The 27,916-nt window shown below is 43.1% G+C and overlaps 1 protein-coding gene across 2 annotated transcripts in view; it reads left to right on the plus strand.

The window, feature by feature from the left end:
- IL1RAPL2 (interleukin 1 receptor accessory protein like 2) overlaps positions 1-27,916 on the plus strand; it is a 497,457-nt gene that overhangs the window by 261,420 nt on the left and 208,121 nt on the right. For both annotated transcript variants that reach the window (XM_053373742.1, XM_053373740.1), the window contains exon 3: positions 11,048-11,321. In XM_053373742.1, the coding sequence (XP_053229717.1) occupies positions 11,048-11,321 (274 nt within the window). The remainder of the gene's footprint in view (positions 1-11,047; positions 11,322-27,916) is intronic.

Consider the following 27,916-nt stretch of genomic DNA (forward strand, 5'->3'; position numbering starts at 1 on the left):
AAGAGCTATTATTTTAAGAATGAAACCAATTTCTCAAGAAGCACTTTTCGGTGGCAAAAATGCAGTAGATCTAGGCTGTGTGTGCACTACCTAGAAGAAACAATTTCCAAAGATTCTGGAATAAAATGTCATGGGCACACATCCCAGGAGTTGGCTTGTATGGAAATAGGTTGGTATAGACATAAACTGAAACAAGCTGTATGTTGTAATTATTAATGTATCTAATCAGAACTAGGTTGACCCAAACTCAAATGGCTTTGGGACAGTCTCAACCCAACCTACTTCATAGGATTGTTGTGAGAATAAAACAATGGGGAAAAGAAACAAGGCAGACCATCCTTAAAGGAAGGCAGGATAAAATGATGGCAAGATTACCGTTAACACACCTGTGTCACATAACTATTGTGAGGATGAAATGCTGCATAGGAACATGGAAAGTTGCCTTACATTGGGCCATCTAGCTTAGTATTGTCTACACTGACTGACAGCAGCTCCCTAGAGTTTCAGACTAGGACTCTTTCCAAGCCTTACTTGGAGATGTCTGACATTGGACCTGGGACCTTCTAGATGAAAAGCAAATGAAGGAAGGGTGAGATAGAATGATAGTAGCATATGAAACTCCATTTTTGTAGCCCCCATCATGTTTAAAATAATAGCATGGGGAATTTTTCAGATAAAGCTTGCGGCTTTTGTGCTCCAATGACTGGTAGTTCAGTTACTATCTTGGGTGGGAGGGAATCTTACTTTACAGCATAAGCTTTAGAGAGCTTGACCTAGATTTGAGCCCATGCATAGCTACGAAAAGAAGAAACATTCTTGATGTGGCTTTCGATGAGAGAAAATGACACGGGCGGGGGGGGGGAGTCATCTTCTGTTTGATTAGCCTCTCTTCAATGATTATGATTTAGTCCAAGCTCATTTCAAGTCCCCCCACCCTTCCCCTAAATGTCATCAAATGTTACGTACCCTGTTATAAATAGTCTTCAGTCAGTTTCTCAGAACATGTTGCTCTTTGTAATTATCTCCTTGGAGCTCGTTGAAGACTTAGCCAGGCAACAAATGAAAGAGCTCCAAGCCAGGCAGAAACAATGAAGAATCATGGCTTACATACATTGCTCCCTTTCAACAGAGGCATCCACATCCTTTAATTATTCCCATCATTAACTGCTGTGCTTGGTACAAAATTGTAATAATATTTGGACCCAGCTGAAGAAAAAGACAGACTTGTCAATGTGGAAATGTATTATGTCACTTTTTTAAAAAAAGAAAAAGAAAAAAAGATCCCAATTTGCCCCAGGATGTCTCTGGAGTTGTTACATATTCAGTAATATGGTATAATTCTGGGTTAGCCAATGTGGCTCACTCCAGATGTTGAGGTTATGTCACCTTCCACATATGTCTCTGGGCAATGTGCACAATATAATAAAAACAGTTTAAAACAGCACAGGAAATAACAGCAAATGAATGTAAAAATCAATGCAAAGTGGGCACCCATGGCAGAAAAATATCTATCCAACCGAGAAAGCTTATTGAAACAAAAATGTCTTCACCTGTCATATCTCAACCGGAAAACTGCTCCACAGAGCAGGAGCAGCCACACTAAAAGACCTGCTCCAACTTACCGTATTTTTTGCTCTATAAGACTCACTTTTTCCCTCCTAGAAAGTAAGGGGAAGTGTGTGTGCGTCTTATGGAGCGAATGCAGGCTGCACAGCTATTCCAGAAGCCAGAACAGCAAGAGGGATCGCTGCTTTCACTGTGCAGCGATCCCTCTTGCTGTTCTGGCTTCTGGGATTCAGAATATTTTTTTCCTTGTTTTCCTCCTTCAAAAACTAGGTGTGTCTTATGGTCTGGTGCGTCTTATAGAGCAAAAAATACGGTACTTCGGATCTCTTTGGGACCGCTAGGAAAAAGTCTCCTGGATACTGCAGTAATCTGCTGGGTATATAAGGGATAAGGCAGTTCCTCAAGTAATGCTTTGGACTATGACTCCCATTAGCCCCAACCAGCATTACCAGTGGCCAGGGATGAAGGGAATTGTAGTCCAAAACATCTGGAGGGCAACATAGTGGCTTACCTTGGAACAGTTTTTAATGATGAAAATTCTCCAGTATGAAGTACTTGTGGTACCTGTTTTTCTACAGTTGTGGTCTGGCAACTCCTGCAGCCCAGCGAGCACCAAACATATTGCTTTGCTTTCCTCTGGACCACATCAGTGAAGCCGAGAGGTGGGTCTTGTCGCCTGGGAAACCCAGGGAAGCAGCAGTTATGAGTTACCAGTCTCTGTAGCCACAGCAGGCACTGTGATTCTCCAGCAGTTTAGATTCACCCCGGGATCCACACTCTATGTCTCTTGAGTCAGAGAGATGCCAACAACAAATTGGTCCTGATGTAAAGCACACACACCTTGAAACCATATTCATGTGCATATAAGCAGCTGCCTTATACTAGTTTGGACCATTGATCTACCTAATGCATTATATCTACAATGACTGGTAGTAGATGTCCAAGGTTTCAGACAGGGGTCTTACGCAGCTATACCTGGGGATGCATAGGGATTGAACCCGAGACCTTCTACATATATGACATGAGCTCTACCTCTGAATTTTGGTCCTTCCTAACAATGCCAAATTCCATCCCAGGGGAAATAACAGCTTGAGGTAGCGAGAGAGATTTCCATTGGAGCCATAGCATGGCAGGGAATATATTAAACTTTCTTTTTTGCACAGAATGCTCTTGGTCTTGATCGCCACTACGCTGCCCCCCACATGCCTGCTGTTTTCAAAAAATAAAACCCCAAACTCATAAAATGCAATCTTCCATTTTATGTATTGGCTAGTTGGCCCTGTCTGAAAGAGGCTCTTTAGATTCTCAAGCAGACAGCATGCTTTTCTAGCTGTGCTCCCTAAGATACTAGTGTGGTATAGTGAATCGAGTGTTAGACTAAGATCTGGGAAACCAGGGTTCAAATCCCCACCAGTAGCAGGGCCAGGGGGGCACTGGGTGGCACATGTGCTGCAGGGCCCTGGAGTCACTGCCCCTTCTGGGTGCTTGGCTTGTGCAGGGCTATCTCTGAAAAAAAGCTCAGCAATTTTGGGTGCTCTAGGGGCTGGTGGCAGTTGCTATGCCGGTGGTCCCCACTCAGCTATGAAGCTCACTGGGTGACCTTGTGCCAATCACTCACTCTCAGCCTAACCTACAGTGTTGTTGTGATGATAAAAAGGAGAGGAAGAGGACAATATTGAACTCCTTGAAGGAAAGGTGGGATAGAAATGTAAACTACCGTATTTTTCGTTCTATAACACGCACCCGACCATAACACGCACATAGTTTTTAGAGGAGGAAAACAAGAAAAAAATATTCTAAACGAAACAGTGGATGTATGATTTTTGTGGTTCATGCTGTGGCCACAGACATGTGATCTGACGGTGAGTTTGGGGTAGCCGAATGCAAAAATCCTGAGGATCCATGTGGATCCATGCTTTGTAACCACGTTTTTGCACCACTGCGGCCCCAGGCAACAGTGGGTGCGTGTTTTTTTGGTGCAAGCTGTAGCCATGGACATGCTATGTGATCTGATGGTGAATTTGGGGTGACCCAGTGCAAAAATCCTGAGGATCCATGTGGATCCATGCTTTGTCACCATGTTTTAAGTAGGGAGGGAAGGAAAAGCACTCAAGGGACAAGGAACACGTGTGGGGTGGGTAGAGAAGGATGCTGTTAATAATGCAGAAGAGGGGTATAAGAGGAGAAGGCTCCTCTCCTCTCCCATTTTGCTCCTTTAAAGCAAGCAGGCTCTGCTTCTCTCCCTCCTCCCCGGCTCGCTGAAAAACTTTGCTGCTATTTAGCCAGCTGAGTGGGGAGGAGAGAGGGACAGAGAGCCTGCTTGCGGAAAAAACTTTGCTGCTATTGACTTCCGGGTTAGCGCCATTGACTAATGGCGGATTCCCTCCGAGCTCCGGAGGGAATTGGCTCTGCAGGATTTGGGTCTTGCTGCTGCGGCGACGCGGGGACCCTCAGAAATCACAGGCGCTGAAGCCTGTGAACCTGGTGACTCGGCGGGCACCATTTGCGCCCCCCTGACTCGCGAAGGAGCCTTTTTAAAGGCTTCGGAACGGGGGACGGGGCGAGCGGCGCGGTGCTGAGAGTCGACTGCTTCTCCTGCGGAGTGAAGCCGCATGCCATGGTTGGAGAGCGCTGACTTCTTCTTGTGAACAATTGGACTTTAAAAGCAACAACCCATGAGTAGTACGGAAATTGGATTTGCAAAGGAAAAATTTTTTTGAATTAGGCATGATCGGGGAAGGCGCAAACAGGAAGTCCGTCTCCCCGTCTAGTAAATAATTTAAAGCAAGGACTAGTTAACTAAGGTCGAGAGAACTTCTTCTTCTTTATTGGGTAAAAGACATTAACTTCACGATTTGGCAGTATAAGTAATTTTACTGGAGGATAAGAGCTAATTTTGAGAGCTGAAGTGCCACCCCCCCGGACCCGGGAATGATCCGCGAGAGAGCCTGTTGAGGAGATATAGAAGAGTTTGACAGCTGTCAAATTAGCTGTCAAGAAGGAAAAAGAGAACTTTGTTTCTGCTGTCTCTGCTGGATATATTTGTTACAATTTGGTTATATTTTGTTGAAAACAAGGAAGAACTGATACAAACTAACTTGATTTTTGGATTTGAACTGGAAGGAAGATTAAGTAACCAAAATCCCTCTAGAGGGGGTTTTGGGACATTACAAGAATGGCTGAAGGAGGAAAAATTCAAGCTAAATTGGACAGAGTTTTTCTTCTCTTGGGAAAGTTACAAGGCCAAATTGATGTTTTGGCTACCAATGTTGCAACTCTGGACTTAACAGTAAACAAATTCATTGAATTTGATGAGTATTTGACTCAGGAAGTTCATGCAGCTGGACAAGAAGAGAAACTTGAGAGATTTGAGAGTGTGGAGAAAGAGATATATGTTGTTTCTGAGGAAAAGGAAGGAGGAGATGTAATGTTGCAGATGACAAAGGAGAGCCAGAGGCCTGACATGATGGTTACAAAGGAAAATAAGTACTGGATGATGAAAATCTGGTCTGAATTGGAGATTGAAGAATGGAGAGATCTCCTTATGTGGAGATCTGAAGACCTATGGATTACAAATTTGATTAAGGTGGAAGTTGGAGCTTTCGGGACATTTGGACTTAAAAGGAGTAAGAAACAAGATTCGGGCTCCACTTTTAAGTATGGAGGTCTGGCTGGAAGAAACATGGACCCTATTGGGACAGAGCTTCTCCGAGATCTGGTGTTTAATACTAAGGACTACCAAAAAAACCGGCAGAGAGGAATTGAGAGAGAATTAAGAGCCTCGGACGTGAGGTCTCCAGGCTGATAGTAGACTAAGACTGATGGACATTTGTTGGGGATCGAAACCGGGAAAGGGTGGGGTGGGGTTTGGGAATCCAAAGGGTGTAGAATAATAATCTGGGTTTTTTTATTTTGTTTTGTTATTAGTATGAAAATTGGGGAATTCGTGGAAGGGAATTTGGGTCGACTTTAGAAAAAAGTTTTAAGAATGAGCACTGATGTACAAATATTGATGTTTATAAGTTAAAATTGGTTTTTCTAAAATGAATTAAATATAAAAAGGTCAAAAATTGGGGATAAGAACTTGTTGAACTAACAATTTGAATTGGAATATAAGAAGGGGAGGTGTGGGGAAGTCAGGGAAATATGTTATTGAAAATACGGATTGTAAACTTTATGTGTTTTTAACTTTTTTGTTTTTTGTTTTTTGATTTTTTAATGTATAAAGGTGGAAAATCTCAATAAATATCTTTTAAAAAAAGAAAAGAAAAAACTTTGCTGCTATTTAGCGAGCTGAGTGGGGAGGAGAGAGGGACAGAGAGCCTGCTTGCTTTAAAGGAGCCAACCGGACAGGAGCCGCTTACACTCGTGTAAGCAGCTCCTCTCCTCTCCCGCTTTGCTCCTTTAAAGCAAGCAGGCTCTCTGTCCCTCTCTCCTCCCCACTCAGCGGCTCTTCTCCCGCTTTGATGTATCAAAGCGCGCCATGGAGGAAGGAAGGAAGGGGAACCATGGATCCTCTGCTCACGACTGCAGCAGATCCCCCCACCATCCGTAGGCATTCGCTCCATAACACGCACAGACATTTCCCCTTACTTTTTAGGAGGAAAAAAGTGAGTGTTATGGTGCAAAAAATACGGTAGATTCTGGATCCCCTTCATGCAGAGTATGTCTTCTACCATTGAGCTCTGCCATCTCCCTATTGGAGGGGTGAATCTTGGTATGTCATCTCTGTCCTTGCCCATTGCTGTGCACCTGGCATGGCTGGGAAGAGGTAGAAAGGGCATAGCTGCCCATTATGGCTATGTGAAGCCCCTCTTCATCCTGCTCTTTCTGAGCAGATGGTTACAATCATGGCTTTTGTCCTATTCCTACCCAAGAGTCTAAGCTTGATGAGGATTGCGGAAGAAGTCCATTATCATGACAATCAAGCCTATGAATGGTGAAATAACATGAAAACGATGGATTGTTCTTGATCTCTCACTTTGAAAGCAACAACAAGGATGCTTTCAGTACAAGCACTGCCCTAAATGTCAAATCAAGCAGACTTTGTTTACACAAACCAAAGCCACGTGTACCATTCAACCAAGGACAGGGATGAATATAGACTGCCTGTTTTCTTGGTCTAAAGGGTTAGCTGTATTTGATTTCTTAGGGCAACCTTAAGATCCACTTTTAATAAGCTGTTCAAACAAGCAACCTCTAAGCAATGAAAGATAAATGTTCAGCCCTTGTTAAGGTCACTCTGAGGTCCTTTTTTTTATTTAATCTAATTTGCTTCATATCTATGCTTATTCACCATCTTATGATGCCATGAAACAAGTTGTGATTGTTTAACCATCAGATGCATAATGCAGAGAATATTCAGAAAGGTTATTCCCTGAGGAAGCAGGGTTAAGCTCCATGCAAATTGTTCTGCTGATACAGTTTGCAGTTGTAACATAGGAATCTGCCCTACACAGAGTATTGGTCTATATCAGTGTTTCCCAAACTTGAGGTCTCTAGCTGTTTTTGGACTATAACTACAGTTCCCTGACCAGCAGTCCTGTTAGCCAGGGTTAATGGGAGTTGTAGTCCAAAAACAGCTGGAGACCCAAGTTTGGGAAGCACTGATCTGGTCTAATACTGACCACACAATGAATAGCAGCATGACCCCAGTATTTCAGACTGGAGTCTTTCCCAGTCCTACCCTGATATGTCAGAAATTGACCTGTGAACTCTGGCCTTAGCTCCACCCATTCATATCCAGGAGCATCCATGTTTTTGTCAGTGCAATATTACAGGATTATAATAAAAATGTATCTACTTATTCAGGAGGACAGACAGCGTGGCTAGGTTTTTCAGGCTCTGCATTTTAATACTACAGTTACGTTTTCTTGGTGTGTCATTAACGCCAAGAACATTTTATTTTATTTTATTTTATTTTACACATGACTCTTGCGTTAGTTTTCAGATCATGCCTGCTGCCTCTTGAACTTAACCTGTCTTGAAACCTTACATGACAAAGGTTTACAAATGGAAATTTAGCTGAACCATGCAAAATGCATTTGAAATATGGTTCACTTGCTCAGTTCAAGTGACCACACTGTAATTAAATTTGAGATGCTGTGATTTGGAAATTAGTCTTCTAAGCCTGGATTTGAAGGGATTTGAGAGGAGCTTAAAGTAACTAAAGAAAAATAATTAAGAGCTAGAGAGAACTGTCAAAGAGGGCTGGGATTTTGGTAAGTGATGGATTTAGGAGAGATCTTTGTACGCCAACAGTGCAATCATAACCAGTGGTACTGGCCACCCCAATTTCTGCTGAGTGGGGCATGAGATTCCAAGGCATCTCGGCACTCAACCAGGGTCGATTTTCCTTTGGGGAAGATAAGGCACAGAGGAGTCTGCAGTGTCTTTGAGATATTATTTATTTAGACACATTTACAGCAAAATCTTCAGTGGAGAGAGATTTCTTCAAAGCAGCCCAGCACTGGATTCCAGACATCTCCATGTCTCTCTCCCAGCCTGCCTTCAGCCAGTCTGCCAAGAAGGCTTTGGCTTTCACAGCAGTTCATCAAGCCCATCTCTAAATTTGAAAGGGACACATTTTTACTGTGTGACATCATGCCCACTGTTACCTCCATCTCCCAACTCTGCTATTTACCCAGGGTTCAGGCAGTGCATCATTGACTGGCCACTGTCCAGCAATTACACCTTGATGGCCCTTCTCCTTAGGCCAGGCATGAATAAAATATACATTTAAAGCAGTGTACAACAACAGCTTAAAGATTAAAATCTAAAATAAACTGGCTGTGATCTACCCATTGGATTGATCAAAGTTGTTGAGCTTTTTGGGGGGAGCCTGATGCAATTAGCTAGTTCTGTCTACTCATCTTTTCCCATTACAATAATTTGTAATAATAATTTATTATTTATACCCCACCCATTTGGCCAGGCCTCCCCAGCCACTCAGCATTATGAGCTGAGGGTTTTTTTGGGGGGGCGGTCTGATAGAAAGACAGAGGGAGGAAGTCAGCCTGCTGGTGAGGGAAGCAAGGAATTCTTGCCTTTTGCTCAGAAGAATCTGGAAGCTCATGATGCTTGAGATGCAAGTGAGCTACTGCTACATTCATGAAGCCATAAGCCCCCCACAAGGTGATTGTAGATAATACATTTGCATTGCAGGGATGAGGGAAACTGTGGGCTTCCAGAGGTGGTGGACTCCATCCTCTGATAGCCAAGCATGGCTAGTGGTCAGGGATGATGCAGTAGCTCAGCAGTATCAGAAGGGTCCCTGGTGCTTCATCCCTGGAGAAGGGTAGGAAACTTGGGCTGCAGTGACTTGGGCTGCAACTCTCTTTCTCTCACTCACTCTCTCTCTGCCTCAACTATTTTTTATCTCCACTTTTAAAGAAGGGAATGAACGGGCTGATAAATGTAGCAAAATCACTTGAACTGAGTAGTGCTGCAATGAAACATCCCACCCTAAAACACTACGGGGGGAGGGGATGTCGTAAGAAACCAGAATGGCTTTTGCCCACTGGTTGGCACCTGTCTACAATGGAGACAATGGAGTATGCCTCGGGGGGGGGGGGAGGAAGTGAAACTGCTGGAAAAATCACAACACCTTCTGTTACTGTGGAGACTGGTAACTTGTAACTGCTGCCTCTCACATTGTTCCTGACCTCCCCAGGGCACAAGCCTGGGCAGTGTGTATGGACATCCTGGGCTGCCCAGATGACAAGACCCACTTCTTGGCCTTGCTGATGCAGTCCAAAGGAAAGCAGATGTTTGGCACCAGCTTAGTTGCAGGAGTTGCCAGATCACAATGGTATAAAAATGGCTTCCACAAGTACTTCACACTGGAGAACTCTTATCATCAAAAGCTATTCCAGGGTAAGCCAATGAGCTGCCCTCCAAATGTTTTGAACTAAAATTCCCATAATACCTGGCCACTGGTAGTGCTGGTTGGAGCTGATGGGAATGACCTCACTCCCTTCACCCCTTTCTATATGGGAGACCAACTGACTGAGGGAGCAGGGTTAAGCTCCATGCAAACTACAGTATACAGTTGTAACACAGGAATCTGCCCTACACAGAGTATTGATCTATCTTGGTGTTTTCCAGTCTTGGATCTCCAGCTGTTTTTGGACTATAACTCCCAGGACCAGTGGTCGGGTGATGGGAACCATAGTCCAGAAACAGCTGGAGATCTAAGTTTGGGAAACACAGGTGACCCAGATCTTGTTTTCATAAAAACAGGAAGTGGCACCATATTGAGTGGAGGGAGGGAGGCATAGATCTAAGAAATGTGTTAGAGAGACACATGGATCTGAGCTTCCAGTAACGCATTGAAACACTGTACTGAAGGGAAAGCCCTTTGGGAATTTGGGACTCTGTGTTGAAAAAGTGAGAAGCTTTGATGGCTTAATGGTTTTTTGTGACGATCCTGATGTTTTGGGGGCAGCTGGAGGGTATGAAATGCACTTTCACTTTCACTGAGCTGTAGCCCTGCCCCAAGGAGTTCCTCCCACATTGCCTGGAATTTCTTGGGTGGGCCTGGGAAATAGCCACATTGCAGTGGTACCCATGTCACCATGAAAGCACAAGAAGAGGCCTTGGGGTGGGAACGAAAACTAGCTAAATGACTAAGGTATTGCATAAAACACAAAAAGTTAGCCTCTTCCTCTTTTCTGCCAAAATTATAAATGTTTTCTGCGGAATCTCTCAAGTCCTTGTACACTCAAGTACGTATCTTAATTGGTTTCTAATAAATGCCTTGCAGGGTTGCCTTCAAGTCAAAATTAAACATGGTGTGGATTTTGTCTCCACCACTAATCAGTATTTTACACAAAACATAGCTCACTAGAAAGAGGAAAGGAAAATGGAAAAGGTGGTTTTGAGAACAGATGCCATTCTAGGGGTTTTTTTTCTATTGGAAGAAAATTGCAATCACTAAACTGGTCAATTGGGTCAAGTGGTTGAGGTGAAAGCTCTAGAATTATTAATTAAGGATGGTGCATCTTGGCAGCAGGAAGGAAAGAAACATAGAAAAGGGAATGGGAACATGTGAAGCCACCAATGCCCTCTAATAATTACCTAGAGTGTTTATGTCAAAATGGGTAATGTAAACCATCACTTTTTAATTAGTCTCATGTCTTATCATGGAGTGGTAAATAGCATTGTTTCAATTGTTATTTCTTTAGGGATGAGATTAATTTATATCAGTTTCCTAAGTGGTTTTGTGTTTCCATTTTCCATGTTTTACTGGTAGGACTGCCAACAGGTAGGGAACAATGGTTTGGATCCAATGTTAGTCCTACTCAGAGCAGACCCACTGAAATTAATGGGCATATATCTAGCTTAGATATATTAATTTCAATGGGTTCTGTCCTATTAGAGACTTTGAAACTTTCACACACTTACACCCACACTCACACACAAACTCACACACACTCACACACACACATATTGTATATATACTTATTCTTTTTGTTTGCAGTGGATGGTTGCATCGACTGGTTAGTGGATCTCAAGAAATACATGGCTTTGGCAGGTGAGCCCGTTCGAGTGAAATGCGCCCTTTTCTACAGCTACATCAGAACCAACTACAGCATGGCTCAAAGCACAGGCCTTCGTCTTATGTGGTACAAAAACAAAGGAGACTTGGAAGAACCCATTATCTTCTCTGAAGTCAGAATGAGCAAAGACGAAGACTCCATATGGTTTCATGCAGCAGAGGTTCAAGACAGTGGTTTCTACACCTGCGTGCTAAGGTGTGTATCATGCTAAACTATAATTGCAGGTTTAATGCATTTTGAAACGGTGCTTTGATTTAAGATTCAGAGCTGTGGGGAATTTGAACCACATTTTCTGAAACACGGTGCAATAGCTTCACCAGTCTGGTTCCAGATGTTTCGAACTCCAGCTTTCAAGCCCAAGCCTAATAATAATAATAATAATAATAATAATAATAATAATAATAATTCATTTATTAATCACCTTCCATGGAAGCATCTCTAGACGATGTACAATAGAAATAGATAAAAACAGCAGAAATATTTAAAAAGCAAAGCATTGTAGACATGCATGGCAGAAACCCACTCTTCTAGCTGGGAAAGCGTGTAAGAACAGAAATGTCTTCAGTTGTTTCTGGAAAGTGCAGATAGCCAGGATCTCAACAATAGTGCTATTCCACAGAACAGGGGCAGTCATACTAAAAGTCCTGCTCTGAGTTGATGTGAAGTGGGTTTCTGTTGCCCATATAAAACTGCTTATGTATGCATCATAGAAACAGCTAATCTGTATTGCTTCTCATTTTCCTTTCTTTCTTTGGGAATCCTGATTAATTTTATATTTAAGATAACATTGTCAATGTAGCAAAAAGAAGAAGGGGATAAAGGGTCTCTGCTGCAAGGATCTTACAATTACAACCTAAATTTTAATGGTTGGGAAGGAAGAGGTGGAGGCATGCAAAACAAATAGCAGAGAGCAGAGGAATGGGAGAGAACCATGAGGGATAGGTTTGAACCAGTGCTGTACATGGTGTATTTACAAATAAACACACCCGGTACTGTTCATACCATTCATAATAATTACGCCCACTTCTGTTGGATACCTACTTTAGGTAGCACAACTGAGTAAAGCAAGCCTTACAAAATAGCAGATTCAACAAAACTAGCTCTCAGAGTAACATCTTTGCAGATTGATTAGCACCAGGGATAAGGAATATGTTGCAGCTCCCAACATCCCTGACCATTGACCGTGATGGCTAGTGATGATGGGAACTGGAGTTGATCAACCTCTGGAGCCCTGCAGGTTCCCCATCATTGATTTAGACATACAGTCCTTTCCGTTTCTGCTTTTCAGGCATAACCAACATTTCTTATGTAGCTAAAATAGCACCATTCTGTGGCAACTACAGAGGAAACAGAGAATTGGGAAACCCATTATATTAGTGGGAGTGGGACAGGTGACATTGGTAGACATTTCCCTGTATTTCTGCAAAGCCAGGAGGTGAGGGGAATATCTCTGTGGCAGGAGGTGAATCTCAAGTGGTCACAGAGATGTCCCCTCACACCTCTGACAAAGCTTACTTGAGCACCCGACAAAAAAAGGTCATTCTACACTTGGTTTGTGTGTGTGTGTATGCATTTTGAAATACATCATTGATGCAATGGTAATGTATTGGTGATGTGCCAGCCAAAATACCCTCACAAGAAAAGCAAACAAATGGCATGCAGCCCCAGGGTGGAAAGACTTGTCAGCTGTCACAAAGGGGAGAAAGCTATGACATTCATACATGGGGACCATGTATATGGCTCTGAGGTGGGTGGGGGAGTGGGGTGGGGAATTTCAGAAGAGACATACTTCTGCATATCTCTGGATATTCTCTGTGACTGTCACAACACTACGAACATTTGCTGTTAGATTAAAGTTTGTTTTCTGACTCCAAGAGGGCTTTCTCTTCCTGTATGCACACTGCAGGTTGTTGTTTTTTCATAGTGTGTCTGGTCTACAAAATGTTGTGGCCTGTAAGGATATGTGTGCAGTGTGTTGCTAGGTACCACCACTGAAGATTTGTCCTACTGCACACATGCACCAGCTATGCTCCATGGGCCTGCCTTATGTTCTGTGCATGAAGAACAGCTTTCTTTTCCTCATTCTTGTTTGGGTGAAAAATGAAGTTTTGGAAGCACATAATCAGGCAGGCTTTTGCACATACACAGTCTGTTGTAAAAACAAAAACAAAAAAAAACAGCTCCTCCCCCATCCTTTCAAGTTGCTTCAAGGCAATGGTGACCAGCACTTATGGATGGGGGGAAATTGAATTCAGTTTGCATTTAACAGGAAACCTACTTAATCCACACTTTCTGAAACAAGGTGTGAATAGCCAGACAACCATCCTTTGAAATTTGCAGTATTCTGAAATTTGCAATACAGTACTCCTGCCAAGTAATGTGTATCAAAAATGCATATGCAAGGGCAAATAGAGTACATAAAACTGCATATATTAACATGCTAAACTGGGGTATAAAGGTAAAGGTAAAGGGACCCCTGACCATTAGGTCCAGTCGTGGCCGACTCCGGGGTTGCAGCACTCATCTCGCTTTATTGGCCGAGGGAGCCGGCGTACAGCTTCCAGGTCATGTGGCCAGCATGACTAAGCCACTTCTGGCAAACCGGAAATGCTGTTTACCTTCCCGCCAGAATGATACCTATTTATCTACTTGCATTGGCATGCTTTTGAACTGCTAGGTTGGCAGGAGCTGGGACCGAGCAATGGGAGCTCACCCCATCGTGGAGATTCGAACCGCTGACCTTCTGATCAGCAAGTCCTAGGCTCTGTGGTTTAACCCACAGCGCCACCCGCTGGGGTATAGTGCTTGGTAAAAATCTGTCTGTTTTGCATATAAAAATGTGTATATTTGAAGAAATTAGCACCAAAGTGCTGATTAGTTTTTTATGTAAGGCTTTTTAAAAATGGCAAACTGATGTGGAAATGTTGAGAACTGAGCTTAAGTTTGGAAAAATGAGAAATCAAGAGAAAGAGAAACCGAGTCAGCTATCCTTACCTTTTGTGCATGCACTGCCACTGCCGGTCTCAAATCAGTCCAACATTGCTTTGTGACTTCAAGTCGATGGGTTTGATCTCACACTCAAAATGATGTATTTCAGAGCTTTGCTGAATAGGGGCCATTTAACAAGCAGAGGAGTACCTCTCCTAAACACACATTTACATTGGGGACCAAGGAGGTCATGCGATCTTCTTTTAAAATGAATGAGTTTGCCTTTAAGTTCACCCAGGAGAACTTTAAAATGCAAAGAGGTCTGAACGTGCTTCCAGCCCAAACTGCCTCTGCTCCAAGGGCAGAGAGACTGACAAGCAAACAAATGGAACAGTCTGGGTCATGACTCTGATATGCCATTGCCTGACCTGTGTCCATTACTGCGTCTCCCATGGCCCCCTGATGGGATAGCATTTAATAGGATTGGCTATTGTATTAAAATGTTAAACTTGAAGTGCTATAAGCAGTGGATTTGATGCATAATTGAGTATTTCAGTGATTGTAAAATAGTTCCCTCCCATTAAGTTGGTGGAGCTTAGGTACCTCACTGCTTCCTGCGCCAAAATGACAGCTTGCTGCAAGTGGGAGACTTTATGTAACTGGCTTTATTTCACAGCCCTGCAGCATTGCTGCTAAAGGATGGCTGGTGAGTGGTACTTCAGGTTCCCACCGAACCAGAATCAGGTGACATTAAAAGCCAATAGGGCAACTTTCCCCACCCTAGTGCCCACCAGATGTTTTGAACTACAACTCCTGCCATCCCCAACCATTGGCCAAGTTGTCTAAGGCTCATGGGAGCTGTAGCTCAAAACTTTTGGATGGCATCAGCTACAAAGCTGATGACTTGTATGTCTTCTCAGGTTGGGGCAGTTTTTGGACACTTGCCTTTTGCAGGTGAATGGACACTTGCAAGCCACATGGCTGTATGTAACATGAGTAAGAGAGCCGTGTAATGAAATCTAGAGGGCTACAGTTGCCTCCCAGCATCTGAGGCCTTGAGCTCTGAGGAATCTGTGTTTCCCACTAGGACTTTTTCTGATTATACTGGAGTTCCTGCCACCTATACAAACTGTCTGAGCACAACAGTGACCTTGCCTGAAAACTTCCATTATTCAGGATCTGTATGGATAACATCATTATCATCATCATCATCATTACGTACAATTATATAATTGATCATTAATAATAATTTTGTTCAAGCCAGGACTTTTTATACAGGGAGGATTTTTTTATTCTTTCCCCTTTCCCATTTTTTTTTAAAAAAGAAATGTCTGAGTACTCCATTTCTTGGCATTATTTCTTGTAATTATACATAAGACCACATTTCTTGCTTCAATGCATTTATCTATCTCTTTTTTTGTCCCCTTTCCAGAATTTGGCAATGTGCTCTTATTTTCTTTGTTTATCAAATTGCAGGTGGCTTGAAATAGTGGAGGATTCAGTTAACAGTAATTCATTTTCATTTCATTAAATGTGTGTGTGTTGGGGGGTTAATAATGTATTAGCCCCTGGATGCCCATGCCACTGATCTCGTAATTCCAGACAGATATAGATATGTAGATATATGCACACAACATACTTCTCTTCTGAGTAAGCAGATGTTTACATTGTTCTTAATAGACTGCTCTTGTCTGCTGGCTTTCTTCACAGCAGAGAGGGCTATATTGCTAGGTACCCAGGTCCAAATGCTGGCGAAATTAACCCCCTACAGCTAGAATATTTGGAGCAAATGGAGCTATAGTTACAAAGAAGGGTTGTAGCCCAGTATTACAGCAGATGTCAGTGCCTGTCAGTAATCACACATTTCAAAGTTGGCATTAACTCTTTATTAGCAAAATTACAATCTCCACAGACTTGGTGGAGTGTCAGGCTTATTGAGCAGAGCAGCTCATTCCCAGTGGACTTACTCCATGAAAAGCAGTTGCCGAGAATGGAAGTCCCTGACTCCTCACAGCTGTCTAGGTCTCCTCGTCTCCAGGGTTTTTCCCACGCAATAAGGGCCTAAGCCTACGTGAAGCCAACCTCTCCTCCACCTTTTTCATGCCTCTTCTGGTTCTGGGAGACAGGGGAGGAGGGGAGCCTGTTGCAGCAGGGGGCTGCAGACTCTTCACTAGCTGGAACTCTTCATCTCTGCCTCTTGGCCTCCTTCATCCCACTTTCCTGCTTCAGCTTCTGCCTTGATTCTGGGCTTCTCTCTGCTACAGACTCCCACAGCTAACTAAGCCCTATAACATCTTCAGGTTCTAACACCTCCTCTTCCCAGTTTTTCCCCTTCTCCCCTGATCACTCATTTTTGTCCAACCACCAATCCCTAGGCTCAGAGCCTTCTTCCCATGACGGTTCCCCAGATGGTTCCTCCCACCATTCCTCTGTGCCCAACCAGTCCATGACATCATGTTTTGCATGCAAAAGGTCTCAGACTCTTATCTCTGGCCACCTGCTTGTAAGGTTAGAAAAGATGCCTGTCCTGTCTGAAACCTGGAGAGATGCTGTCAGTCCTTATGGACTAGGGAGGTGGGGGGCTTTTTCAGCACAATGACTGCATATCCTCATGAGCAAATTTTCAGAGATTATGTGTTAATAGTGGGCAAGGCCACAGGCAAAAGTATGTGGAGCGAGGTATGAAATTCTTGCCTTTATAAATTAGGCTACATTCCAGTCACCAGATGCCAGACACTTCTCCATCCAATAGAGAGACAGAGAGAAAGAAAAGAGGGAGAGTCTGGGAGCGAGGTGGACTCTGGCCGTTCCTTCTTCAGCCACACATCTTCCCATCCAGGCAAACAAAAAGCACAGTTTAAAGACAGGTTTCAGCCAGGCGAAATCACCCAAGAAGAGGGTGGAGTAGGGCCAGTGAGAGGCATGGCCTGAGAAGAGTCCTGAGGATCAGACAGACAGCCCTGGAGGACCACATTTGGCTCTTGGGGCTGAGACTCCCCATCCCTGGGATAGACTGCAGTGAGCCAGACAAGCCAATGGTTTGACTAGGTTCAGAGCGTGTGCTGATGGCCCCTGAAATCCCTCATTATGCGTCTTTATCTTTAACTCATCAGACATTCAAATAGAGGACTAACACAGGACACACAACCACTCTACTAACACAACCTAAAGGTCCTCACTAGCCCAGGTTCCAGCCACCATAGCTGAAGTCCTAATGACCCTGTTTCTGTCATGATGCTAGAAGGAAGCGTGACGATTGTGATCTGAACATAATTCACCCTGGCTTCCAATTCATGTCTCCCAACCATCCGCGTGATGTTGTGTCGCCCAACACGAACCACAGTTAAGAGACACAGCTTGGGTACCTTGACATTTCTGAGCAGAGTATAGAAAGTAATGCATTCTGCAGCGTGTCGGTATGCCATTAATCTTCCTCTGCCTGCTGATGCTACCGTAGTTTAAGACTGTCAGCGTTTCCATTACAAGGCCTCATTTTTCAAGAACTTAACAAATCAGCTGCAAATATTCCGCTCTGGATTGAAACATTTCAGGCAAAAGCACCAGGAAATAAACTATCTGCCACCATAATTGGTTGAAATAAAACATAAATCCAAAATCCGTGATGGCTAAAACTCATCAGCACAAATTGTCTGTGGATGCATGTTCTGGCAACTTCATAGTAGCCCGGAGATTTCCAGGCACTTTTAGTATTATTAATAATAAATAATTTTGTAAAATTCTTTATATAAATTTTGCATATTAAACCAATTTTACACATATTGATCAGCTGATGAAGCCACATGATTTGCAAATTCAGCATTAGCAAACCACAGGCTGTTGTATTACCACACAACTCAACTGTAGGACTTCGGAATTCACTAGGGATGAAAGAATCTGCTAATTTCTGTTTCTTTCAGTTTCTCATTTTTATAATGTTAAATTCAGTTCTCCACATTAGGTTGTGATTTTTTTAAAAAAAGAAATAAAGATTGCACCTTCGCCTAAAATACGGATTCTGCTATTTTTATTAGCAGATATAAAAGTTCAGTTTATGCTGGTCGGCGTTGATCACCATCCAGAGTCCTGAGTGAATCTGCTTAGGGGACAAAAACAAAGATGTAAAATTTGCTCTCCTGAAAGGAAGGAAAACCACAGCTTCAGCTAAGAACAAAGCTGATTTGCTGCTAACCTCAGCCCCAGAGGGAGTTGCTAGATAGTACTCCTTGCAGTTTGTAATAACATCACACTTCATTGCCATTGGGTGCAGACTGTGGGAAAAACAACCACTACCACCACTGATTCTTTTGCCATGCCTTGTGATTCTCACACCTGGTTTGCATTTGCAGCAAAGGCTGCTGTGCATGGTGATTGCTTCCTGACACATTTGCAAATATGGCTGCCAATTTTTATGCTAGGTAAGACATTAGAAGTCAGGGACCCTCCCTCCGTTGCTGGGAGGGGGGAGAGGCCAAAAGAGAGCACCAATCTGCACAGAATTTTTGTATGCCAATTTATAGATGAGTTTGGAAATCATGACTTTAATTGGGATGGAGATCCAGAGGCCCTCTGGATGTTGTTGGGACCCCAACCCCTGTGAATCCCTGGCAACGTGGACAATGGACAGGGATGATGGGCACTGTAGTTCAGCAATGTCTGGAGGACCACAGGTTTCCTATCCCTGGGCCATATTTAATAGGAACACAATAGTGTGGCCAGGATGTCTGGGTGCCTGTTTAGTATGTGGGGATAGCAGGGGCTCTCACAGACCTCTTCCTTGCCCAACTGCTGTGCTACAGCCCTGCAGTGCTGCCAGTTGGCTCTTATTAATTTTGGAAATTAAACCAGTTACACACATATCAATCAGCTGATGAATTCACATGATTTCCACAGCAACTTAATTATATAGCTTTGGGCAGTGCAATAGCCTCAAATGTTGCTGAGGGCTGCAAAAAAAATGTGCATATATGTTGCGTCATACGCAAATTTGCACCCTCTTTCACTGGAGTGAACTAGCTGGATTTGACTAGCTGGATTTCTGCCATGCTTGCAGGTAGAAGAGCTCCGTTTCCCCCTCAATGGCAACCCCAAACAATACAAAGGTATTGAGTTTTATGAGTTGTCAACCAGTTTTATTACTGTGGATCTTTCACCAGTTGATTTTAGGCTGGTAATGCTACATTTGGTGCAACAGAAGGTATGGCAATTTATTGTGGAGGATGAGGGAAGGATTTAAGATTTGCAACAACCAAAGTTCAGGTGTGCATACTTGGATAAAGAGGTCATTAAATTGTTCAAAACTTTAAAAGTGTGAGCAGGTAGATGCACGGGGTCTGGAAACAATAGAGCAGTGCTCTTTCTGCCCCCCTCTCAGCATGAGCTGATGTGGTAGAGTGTCCTCCTTAACATTTTTTTATTCCCTTTAAACAACAAAGACAGGCTTAAAGCAGTAGTTGAGTTCCAGCTGGCAGCCCATTTGCTACCTTTGTACTCTAAATGCCTGAATGAGTGTGACTCTTGTGACATGACATGACACAGAATATTTCCCAGGAGCACTATCAGGTGTTTTTGTTTTGTTTTTAAGTGTGTTTTGGGGGTGGGGGCAGGAAATGCCAGCCTCAGTCACCAGCCATAATTAGGGGTTGGCAAGAAATTCATTTCTGTTTTCTTTTTTTTATTAACATATAAAACACATACATATACATTTACACAATACACGTACACAACACACTACCTAATTTTCATAACACAAAACATACCTACATTACTCTATATAATACCTACCTATACTATACATATCAACATACCTACACACCTACCCCATACGGACACCCACCAAGTGACTTGACTTCCAGCTGTTCTTGTTATGCTACTTTATTTTTCCAACTTGCTTAAACGCATTTCATTATTTCTTTAATCTCTTCTTGTATCTTAACTTTACTCTCCTTTCACTCTAATCATTTTCTGGATTCACTCAGTATCTGTCAGAAATTCTACTTTTTCCACATAATTTTTGATGTACAGTGGTACCTCTGGATATGAACGGGATCCGTTCCGGAGCCCTGTTCGCATCCTGAAGTAAACGTAAGACACGACTGCGCGGGTCGCATTTTGCCGCTTCCGCGCATGCGTGTGATGTCATTTTGAACGTCTGCGCATGTGTGAGCAGTGAAACCCAGAAATAACACGCTCTGTTACTTCCGGGTTACCACAGAGCGCAACCCGAAAATATTCATCCTGAAGCTACTTAAACCCGAGGTATGACTGTATTCCTTAAAGATAGCCCACTCCTTATTCACTTTTTGTACCATATCTCCTCTTATCCTCCCTGTTAGTTCGGCAATATGGAAGTATTCCATCACTTTAGATAACCAGTCTGTTTTAGTTGGGAGGCTCCTGCTTTTCCAATTTTGGGCAATCAATAACCTTGCCGCCATAGTTGCATACATAAATATTGGCAAGAAATTCATTTCAGTTCATATCTTCATATGAACTAACTTCATATGTGCTTTCTGATGCAATACACAAACCAGAATGCAGTGATCCATTGAAATGCACACTTCTTCAAGTTTTGTGGTGCACTTCCCTGTTCAAACAAAATGTGTACAAAAATGCATGTATTAGGGGACAGTGGGCACACTAAGATGCTGATAAATTTCCACAAGGCCTTTTCAAAAATGCAAACTGATGCATGAATGTGGCGAACTGAGCTTAAGATCGGAAAAAACAAGAAAGTTGGGTGTTCTTCCCTATAGGGGATTTGTTAGGGTTCCTCCCCCATATTACTTACTTTGAGGCTCCCATGTACATACAGATGCCTCCTTTTTTGTGGAGTGGGTCTACTTTAACTGCAAAGCTATCAAGCATATCTTGCCCAAGTTCAGTATTAGAGCAGATCCTCTGAGTCCCTATTTTCCAAGGACAGTCCTGGATTTACAGAAGCTGTCCTGGTTTCTGATTTGATCCCAGAATGTCCTGCTGTTCCTTAAGTAAAGGTAAAGGAACCCCTGACCATTAGGTCCAGTCACGGACGACTCTGAGGTGCTTATCTTGCTTTGTTGGCCGAGGGAGCCGGCGTACAGCTTCCGGGTCATGTGGCCAGCATGACTAAGCCGCTTCTGGCGAACCAGCGCAGCATATGGAAACGCCATTTACCTTCCCGCCAGAGCGGTTCCTATTTATCTACTTGCACTTTGACATGCTTTTGAACTGCTAGGTTGGCAGGAGCGGGGACCGAGCAACGGGAGCTCACCCGTCGTGGGAATTCGAACCGCCGACTTTCTGATCGGCAAGCCCTAGGCTCTGTGGTTTAGACCACAGCGCCACCCACATCCCTCTTAGGCTGTCCCTATTTTCATCAGAGAAATATTGGAAGGCATGGAGTTATCTTACCCCCAAGCCATCTGAATGCAGCCCTGTATATGGAAGTTTTTTTATGTTTAATGTTTTATAATGTTTTTGTGTCAGACCCTCCAAGTGTCCCTATTTTCCAGAGACAGTCCCAGATTTACAGAAGCCGGTTTCTGATATGTTCCCAGAATATCCTGCTTTTCCTTAGGATGTCCCTATTTTCATCAGAGAAATGTTGGAACATATGGGGCCATCTCTATTTTCATCAAAGAAATTTTGGAGGGTTTGTTAGAGGGAGGGCCTATTAACCTGTTCAGGCCCTCACAATATCAAGGGGATGTGAGAGCCCTGCTGGATCAGCCAAGGGTTCATTTCATCCAGTGTGTTGCTTCCCACAGCGATCAGCTCCAGGAATTCCACACAGAAGGTTTGAAGGCTATAGCCCTCCTGTACCTGGTATTCAGAGGCAAATATTCTAATATCAGGACCCAAATTTATCTAGCATTTTATTAAAGCTTAGGCACTGCGGTGTATGTGTGTGAGTGTGCGCGTGTGTATTTTTATATAAAAATCCATTTCATCAAAGATAGAAAACCAACAAGGAATCCTCCCCTGTCCTTTCTGTTGCCTTGGTAAGAATTATATTCCTGATAACTGAACCATGGAAATGCCTCTGGGGGATCCGATGTCAAAACCAACATTCATGCTAAACTTTTATATTCGCCTGTAGTGACATTTCTCTGATTACATTTAACCTGATTGGTCAGTGGGAGATTTCCTTAGGATTCTAGAGCATGCACCCCAGTGATTGTGTTGGCAATTTGAGTCCCCCCCCCCCGATCCATGATAAACTTGAATTCCAACAATGGGAGGCAGAGAGTGTGACAGAACCATATGGTGCGGTAAGTGAAGAGTGCATGAAACCCTGTCGAGAAAGAGGGAGCAATGCCAAAGGATTAAGGTGGGTTGCAATAAAGGCATCAAAAATATATGTGCTATTTTGCTGTTTTATAAGACGGGGAATTTACATGCTGAATCATCTGGATTATTGGTGCAGGGGGAGGAATTGGAGGTGTTGCACAGAAGAACACTAGTGATTGCACTAAAACGTGGTAGCTCAATGAGCAGAATCATATTAGAAAGATAATAAGCAATGGCAGTTGTGGTGGCTACCCATTGCAACCGGTGAAGTGGAAGGCAGAGAGGCTAAGCATAAGTGGAGTTTAGCAACAATTCATGCTGAACTTGTATATTTGCAGTAGTGGCATTTTCTGCAATAGGCAGCACCAACTAATTTGAGTTCAGTCCCCATCCTCCTTCCTACTCAGGCAATACTGAACGAAGGAGGAGGAATCTGACCGTCACCAAAGATAAACAGTGGTCATAGCTGTCAACCTTCCCCTTTTTTGCGGGAAATTCCCTTATTCCAGCACCATTTCCCGCTGCTTCCCGCTGCTATCCCGGATTGTTAGATATCCCATAGACTGTCCCCGGGACAGGTGAGGCTGCTGATCCCTTATTTTCAAGGCTGCTGATCCCTTATTTTCAAATCTGAAAGTTGACAGCTATGATCCCGGATTGTTAGATATCCCATAGACTGTCCCCAGGACAGGTGAGGCTGCTGATCCCTTATTTTCAAGGCTGCTGATCCTTATTTTCAAATCTGAAAGTTGGCAGCTATCACAGTGGTACCTCTGGTAAAGAACGTAATTCGTTCTGGAGGTGCGTTCTTAACCTGAAACTGTTCTTAACCTGAAGCACCCCTTTAGCTAATGGGGCCTCCTGCTGCTCCTGTGCCGCCGGAGCACGATTTCTGTTCTCATCCTGAAGCAAAGTTCTTAACCCGAGGTACTATTTCTGGGTTAGCGGAGTCTGTAACCTGAAGCGTCTGTAACCTAAAGCGTCTGTAACCCGAGGTACCACTGTATTGTGAACACAGGAATAATATAACACTTGAGCAGAACTAGTCGTGGATCAGAGACTTAGGCTGCATCTGCACTATGCATTTAAAGCATTATCATACCACTTTGAACAGATGTGGCTTCTCCCAAAGAATTATGGGTGCTGTAGTTTGCTAAGGGTACAGAGAGTGGATAGGAGATCCCCCATTCCCACAACAGAGCTGCAGTTACCAGAGTTCCCTGGGAAGAAAGATTGTCTGTGAAACTACTCTGAAAATGGCAACTCTATGAGGGGAACAAAGGCCTCTGAACAATTTTTAGCACCCTTAATAAACTACAGCTCCCAGAATTCTTTTGACTTTTTTAAAGTGGTATGATAGTGCTCTAAATGTATGGTGTGAATGTGGTAATGAATAGCCTTCAAAACCATATAAACTGATAGTGAGGTATATAAAGTTGTGGTTTTGATAGTTTATGAGCTCCTGCATTAGTGCCTCCACCAAGGGGCTTAGGCAATAACGAGCTGAAAATTATTTTCCAGATGCTAACATGTTATATACTTTTTGTTCAATATTAATCATGGTCATTATCACAGCATTACCACAATGCTGGGTTAGATGACCCCATGGGCTGGGCAAGTAAATTTATTCTGAAGTTCTAATTGCAATTTTTTGAAGGTGATAAACTAAAAAATGAAAATGGATTGTGTTTGATCCTTCCACCCACAAACCAAAACTTTCAGAATTGCACACACATTTTCAGCTAATGCACATCCTTTTTGTGCAGACAAGTGTCAGCCTTTGGAAGGCAACACAATGGAAATCAGGATAGTTGGCAGAATGACACGTTGGAATAACCAAAAGCTCCTTTATAAGATCAACCTTCAAGTACCTTGTCTGATTTCTTAGCAGAGACTAGGATAGTCGCGCGCCTTCAAAATCTGATAGTCATGAACCTCATTCTTTCAAGCAGAATTGGGTGTTCTCTACTGTGTTTAGGTCTTCATTTATTTGAGCTGAAGTTCCCTACCTCCACTTTGGAACAACCTTCCAAAGTATAGTGTCTGTTCTTACTGAGGTCATTTCTTCCCACCTTCACCTTATAATAAAGGAGATTGGGGTCCTTTTTTTTTTTGTCAGCCACCCACATAAGTGAACACATTAGCCATGCAAGAACATCTTCTTCCCTTTTTTTTTGTTCTGTGAGTGCAAATCCATTTCTTTCCTTGACCCCAGACCACTGCAAATAACACCCAGCAAAAGCTATGAGAGTCTAATGAAAACAAATATAAAGCAATGATTCCTTTCCCCAAGAGAACAAATAAAATAACCTTTTATTTAAGCAAAATGAGGAGAGAGGTTGTAATAATAAGGATAACAGCAGCCACCCAACACGTACTTTCAAGGAAATCCATTGGTTCCAAAACTAAAAGTAATTGGAGCAGGGGGAGAAAACCATGCCTTTTGAGAGGCATCATCTTATTTATTTATAGAAAAGTAGTGAGAGAACAATAATAAGACAAGGTTTAGAAGCATACAGTAGAATCCTAGAGTTGGGAGGGACCTCAGTGATCTTCTAGTGCAAACCCCACTGATGTAGGAAGTTCACTACTGTAGCACTTGCCATAAACCATGTGGTGGTGTCCTGGAAGGATTGGTCAGATCAGGAAGAAAGATAGGAGGAGCTCAGGAAGTTAGAACTAGATGACCCAGGGGAGGGTCCCAGTAGGCTTAGGAAGGCAACACTGGAGCCTCAAGAAACATCAAAGCTAGAGTTACTAATGTGTTAAGCAGTCACCATTAGCCAGACCCCACCAACTGCATTTTTAATTTCAGAGTTTGAGACAGAACCTCAGACAGGTTTTTCCCAGCCCTTCCTAGAGATGCCCAGAATTGGACCTGGAACTTCTCCCTGCAAAGCAAGTTCTGTACCACTGAGCTATTGCCCTTTCCTGCTTAAAAAAAAATATCCAGGCGACCTGGATGTTAGGACTTTAGAGGGTCTGGTGGATTCCAATTGGCTTGTAGGAAGTTGCCTTGCACTGTCAGGCCATTGGTCCATCGTCCTTCCCAATATCCGACCAATTGATGGGCTACGTTGGTTATACTGATGCATCCTTTCCTCCACCCCCAGCTGCCCTATATTTATTCATACTTTTGCTTGTCAAAACTCATCCCAGCAATCCTCTGTCTTGAGCCAGAATGGAATGCCCTTGAGAATTGTACTCATGGGAATGCCCAAGCGCATTCCCATTTGGTTACTTTGCTTGCTGATCATGGGTAATAGCACCTATACTGGACACTTCCTATTTCTGAAGTGTGTGCCCTATTAATCCCCTCTTGTCACCCCCCTGGCCGTGTACACAGTGTTTTGCTAATCAGACAGTCAGTTTTCTCAACCTTGCCCACCCTTAATTGTAACTAATGAGGGGAGTTGTGCGTTTTTAGGTCCTTGTTCCACAGAGCACTTTAAATAGAAACTGCCATGGGCAGTGTTGAAAATATGAGCTAAATAATGCAAGATTGTTAGCAGAAAAATATGGCGCTATTAAATTAGACCAAATGCTCGTTTTTTTAAAAAAAAATCAACCCTCTCATGAATTCCTTATTTACCCAGACTTCCAATCTGTTTGACCTTTCTTTTTGTAATCAGAAAAATCCATAATCATCCAGGTAAGTTAATTGTTATCAAATGCTCCAAGTCTGCTGATTATATAAATAATGAATTTGAATTATGACACACGGGCAGCTGGAAAACGTGGATTTTCCTCCGAAAGACTTCTGAAAGTATCTCTCTGGGGCATGTTCTGGGGAAAACTGACTTCTAGCCAGGTATGGCCAATAGCAGGATGCCTAGGAGACCTGAGAAAGTTCTCAAGGATAGCAGGAGTTAATCCAACACAGGCTGAGACTCCATCTGCACTTCAGTTTTAAAGTAGGATCATACCCCTATAAAGTGTCATGGCTTTCCTGAAAGAAAATTGAGAAATGCAGAAGACCGTCCAAGTTCTCCAAATTTTCCAATTTTCCAGGGACAGTCCTGGTTTCTGACTTGATCCTGGGACATCCCACTTTTCCTTAAAGGTAAAGGGACCCCTGACCATTAGGTCCAGTCGTGACTGACTCTGGGGTTGCGGCACTCATCTTGCTTTATTGGCCGAGGGAGCCGGCGTACAGCTTCCGGGTCATGTGGCCAGCATGACTAAGCAGCTTCTGGTGAACCAGAGCAGCGCACGGAAAAGCGGTTTACCTTCCCGCCGGAGCGGTACCTATTTATCTACTTGCACTTTGACTTGCTTTTGAACTGCTAGGTTGGCAGGAGCAGGGACTGAGCAACGGGAGCTCACCCTGTTGCGGGGATTCGAACTGCCGACCTTCTGATCGGCAAGTCCTAGGGTCTGTGGTTTAACCCACAGCACCACCCGCGTCCCCACTTTTCCTTAGAATGTCCCTATATCCATCAGAGAAATATTGGACAGTATGCTAGGACATCCCAGCTTTCATCAGATAAATGTATGGTGTAGTTTGTTAAGAGTGCTGAGAGCTGTTAGGGGACCCCCATTTCCCTCACAGTGGCCCCTAGCAAGAGAGATTGTGTGTGGAAACCCCTCTGAGAACTGTTGTCATGAAAACAAAATTCAGCAGCATGAAAATAGCATAGAGTTGAGCCAGCAGAAAACACCAAATTAACTAACGGTCTGTTAAGAATTCCAAGACCTTATCAACTGCCCGAAGCATTGTTGTGATGGGGCATGGCAGGCCTCGCTCAGCAAGGAATTCCATAGGGGAGGTGTAATAATGGTAGGGGCTCCGCGCCTTTTTATTAGCCTCGCCTCTTGTGGTTGAAGAATTTGGAGCAATGCCCCAGCTGTCAATCAGAACATGTGAGGAGGAGAATATAGGAAAAAGTGGTTCCTGAGATAACTGGGCCCCAAGACCTCAAGGGCTTTATTTATTTATTTTTAAATAATATTTTTATTAAGTTTAACAATAGAAAAATAAGACAATAAAAACACAGAAAAACAATATAAAACACAACAATACAAACTTTCACAATACATAAAATACAAACATTTAACAAGAAGAAGAAAAAGAAGAACAGTTAACACACAAAAAATAAAATAGGAAAAAACACAAATCACTCTTTTCTAGTTATTTACCTTCAATTAACTTATTTTCCTGACTTCCTCACGCCTCCCTTTTTTATATCCCTTTTTAACAATTAGTTCAGCAAATTCATATCCTACTACTTTGTCCTTATACATTTTACCTCCCAAATTTCAAATTTTTATCTCTTATTACTAGAACCCCTTCATTTCATTTCAATGTCATCAGCATTCATACATTTTACAATACTTCTGTAAATAAATTTTAAATTTCCTCCAATCTTCTTCCACCAACTCTTCTCCCTGGTCCCGGATTCTGCCAGTCATCTCAGCCATTTCCATATAGTCGCTCAAGGGCTTTTAAGACCTCCCCTCTGGATTAGCCCAGAAGCAAATCTGCAGCAAGGAAAATTGTTTTAGGCAGTAAGTTCTGAGTGGGAGGATGGGGGCACAGCGTTTGTGCTGTGGTGTTGCTCCACCTGTACTATGGATAGAAGGATCTGGCAGTT

The sequence above is a fragment of the Podarcis raffonei genome, chromosome Z, assembly GCF_027172205.1.
Source record: "Podarcis raffonei isolate rPodRaf1 chromosome Z, rPodRaf1.pri, whole genome shotgun sequence".
Lineage (NCBI taxonomy): Eukaryota > Metazoa > Chordata > Lepidosauria > Squamata > Lacertidae > Podarcis > Podarcis raffonei.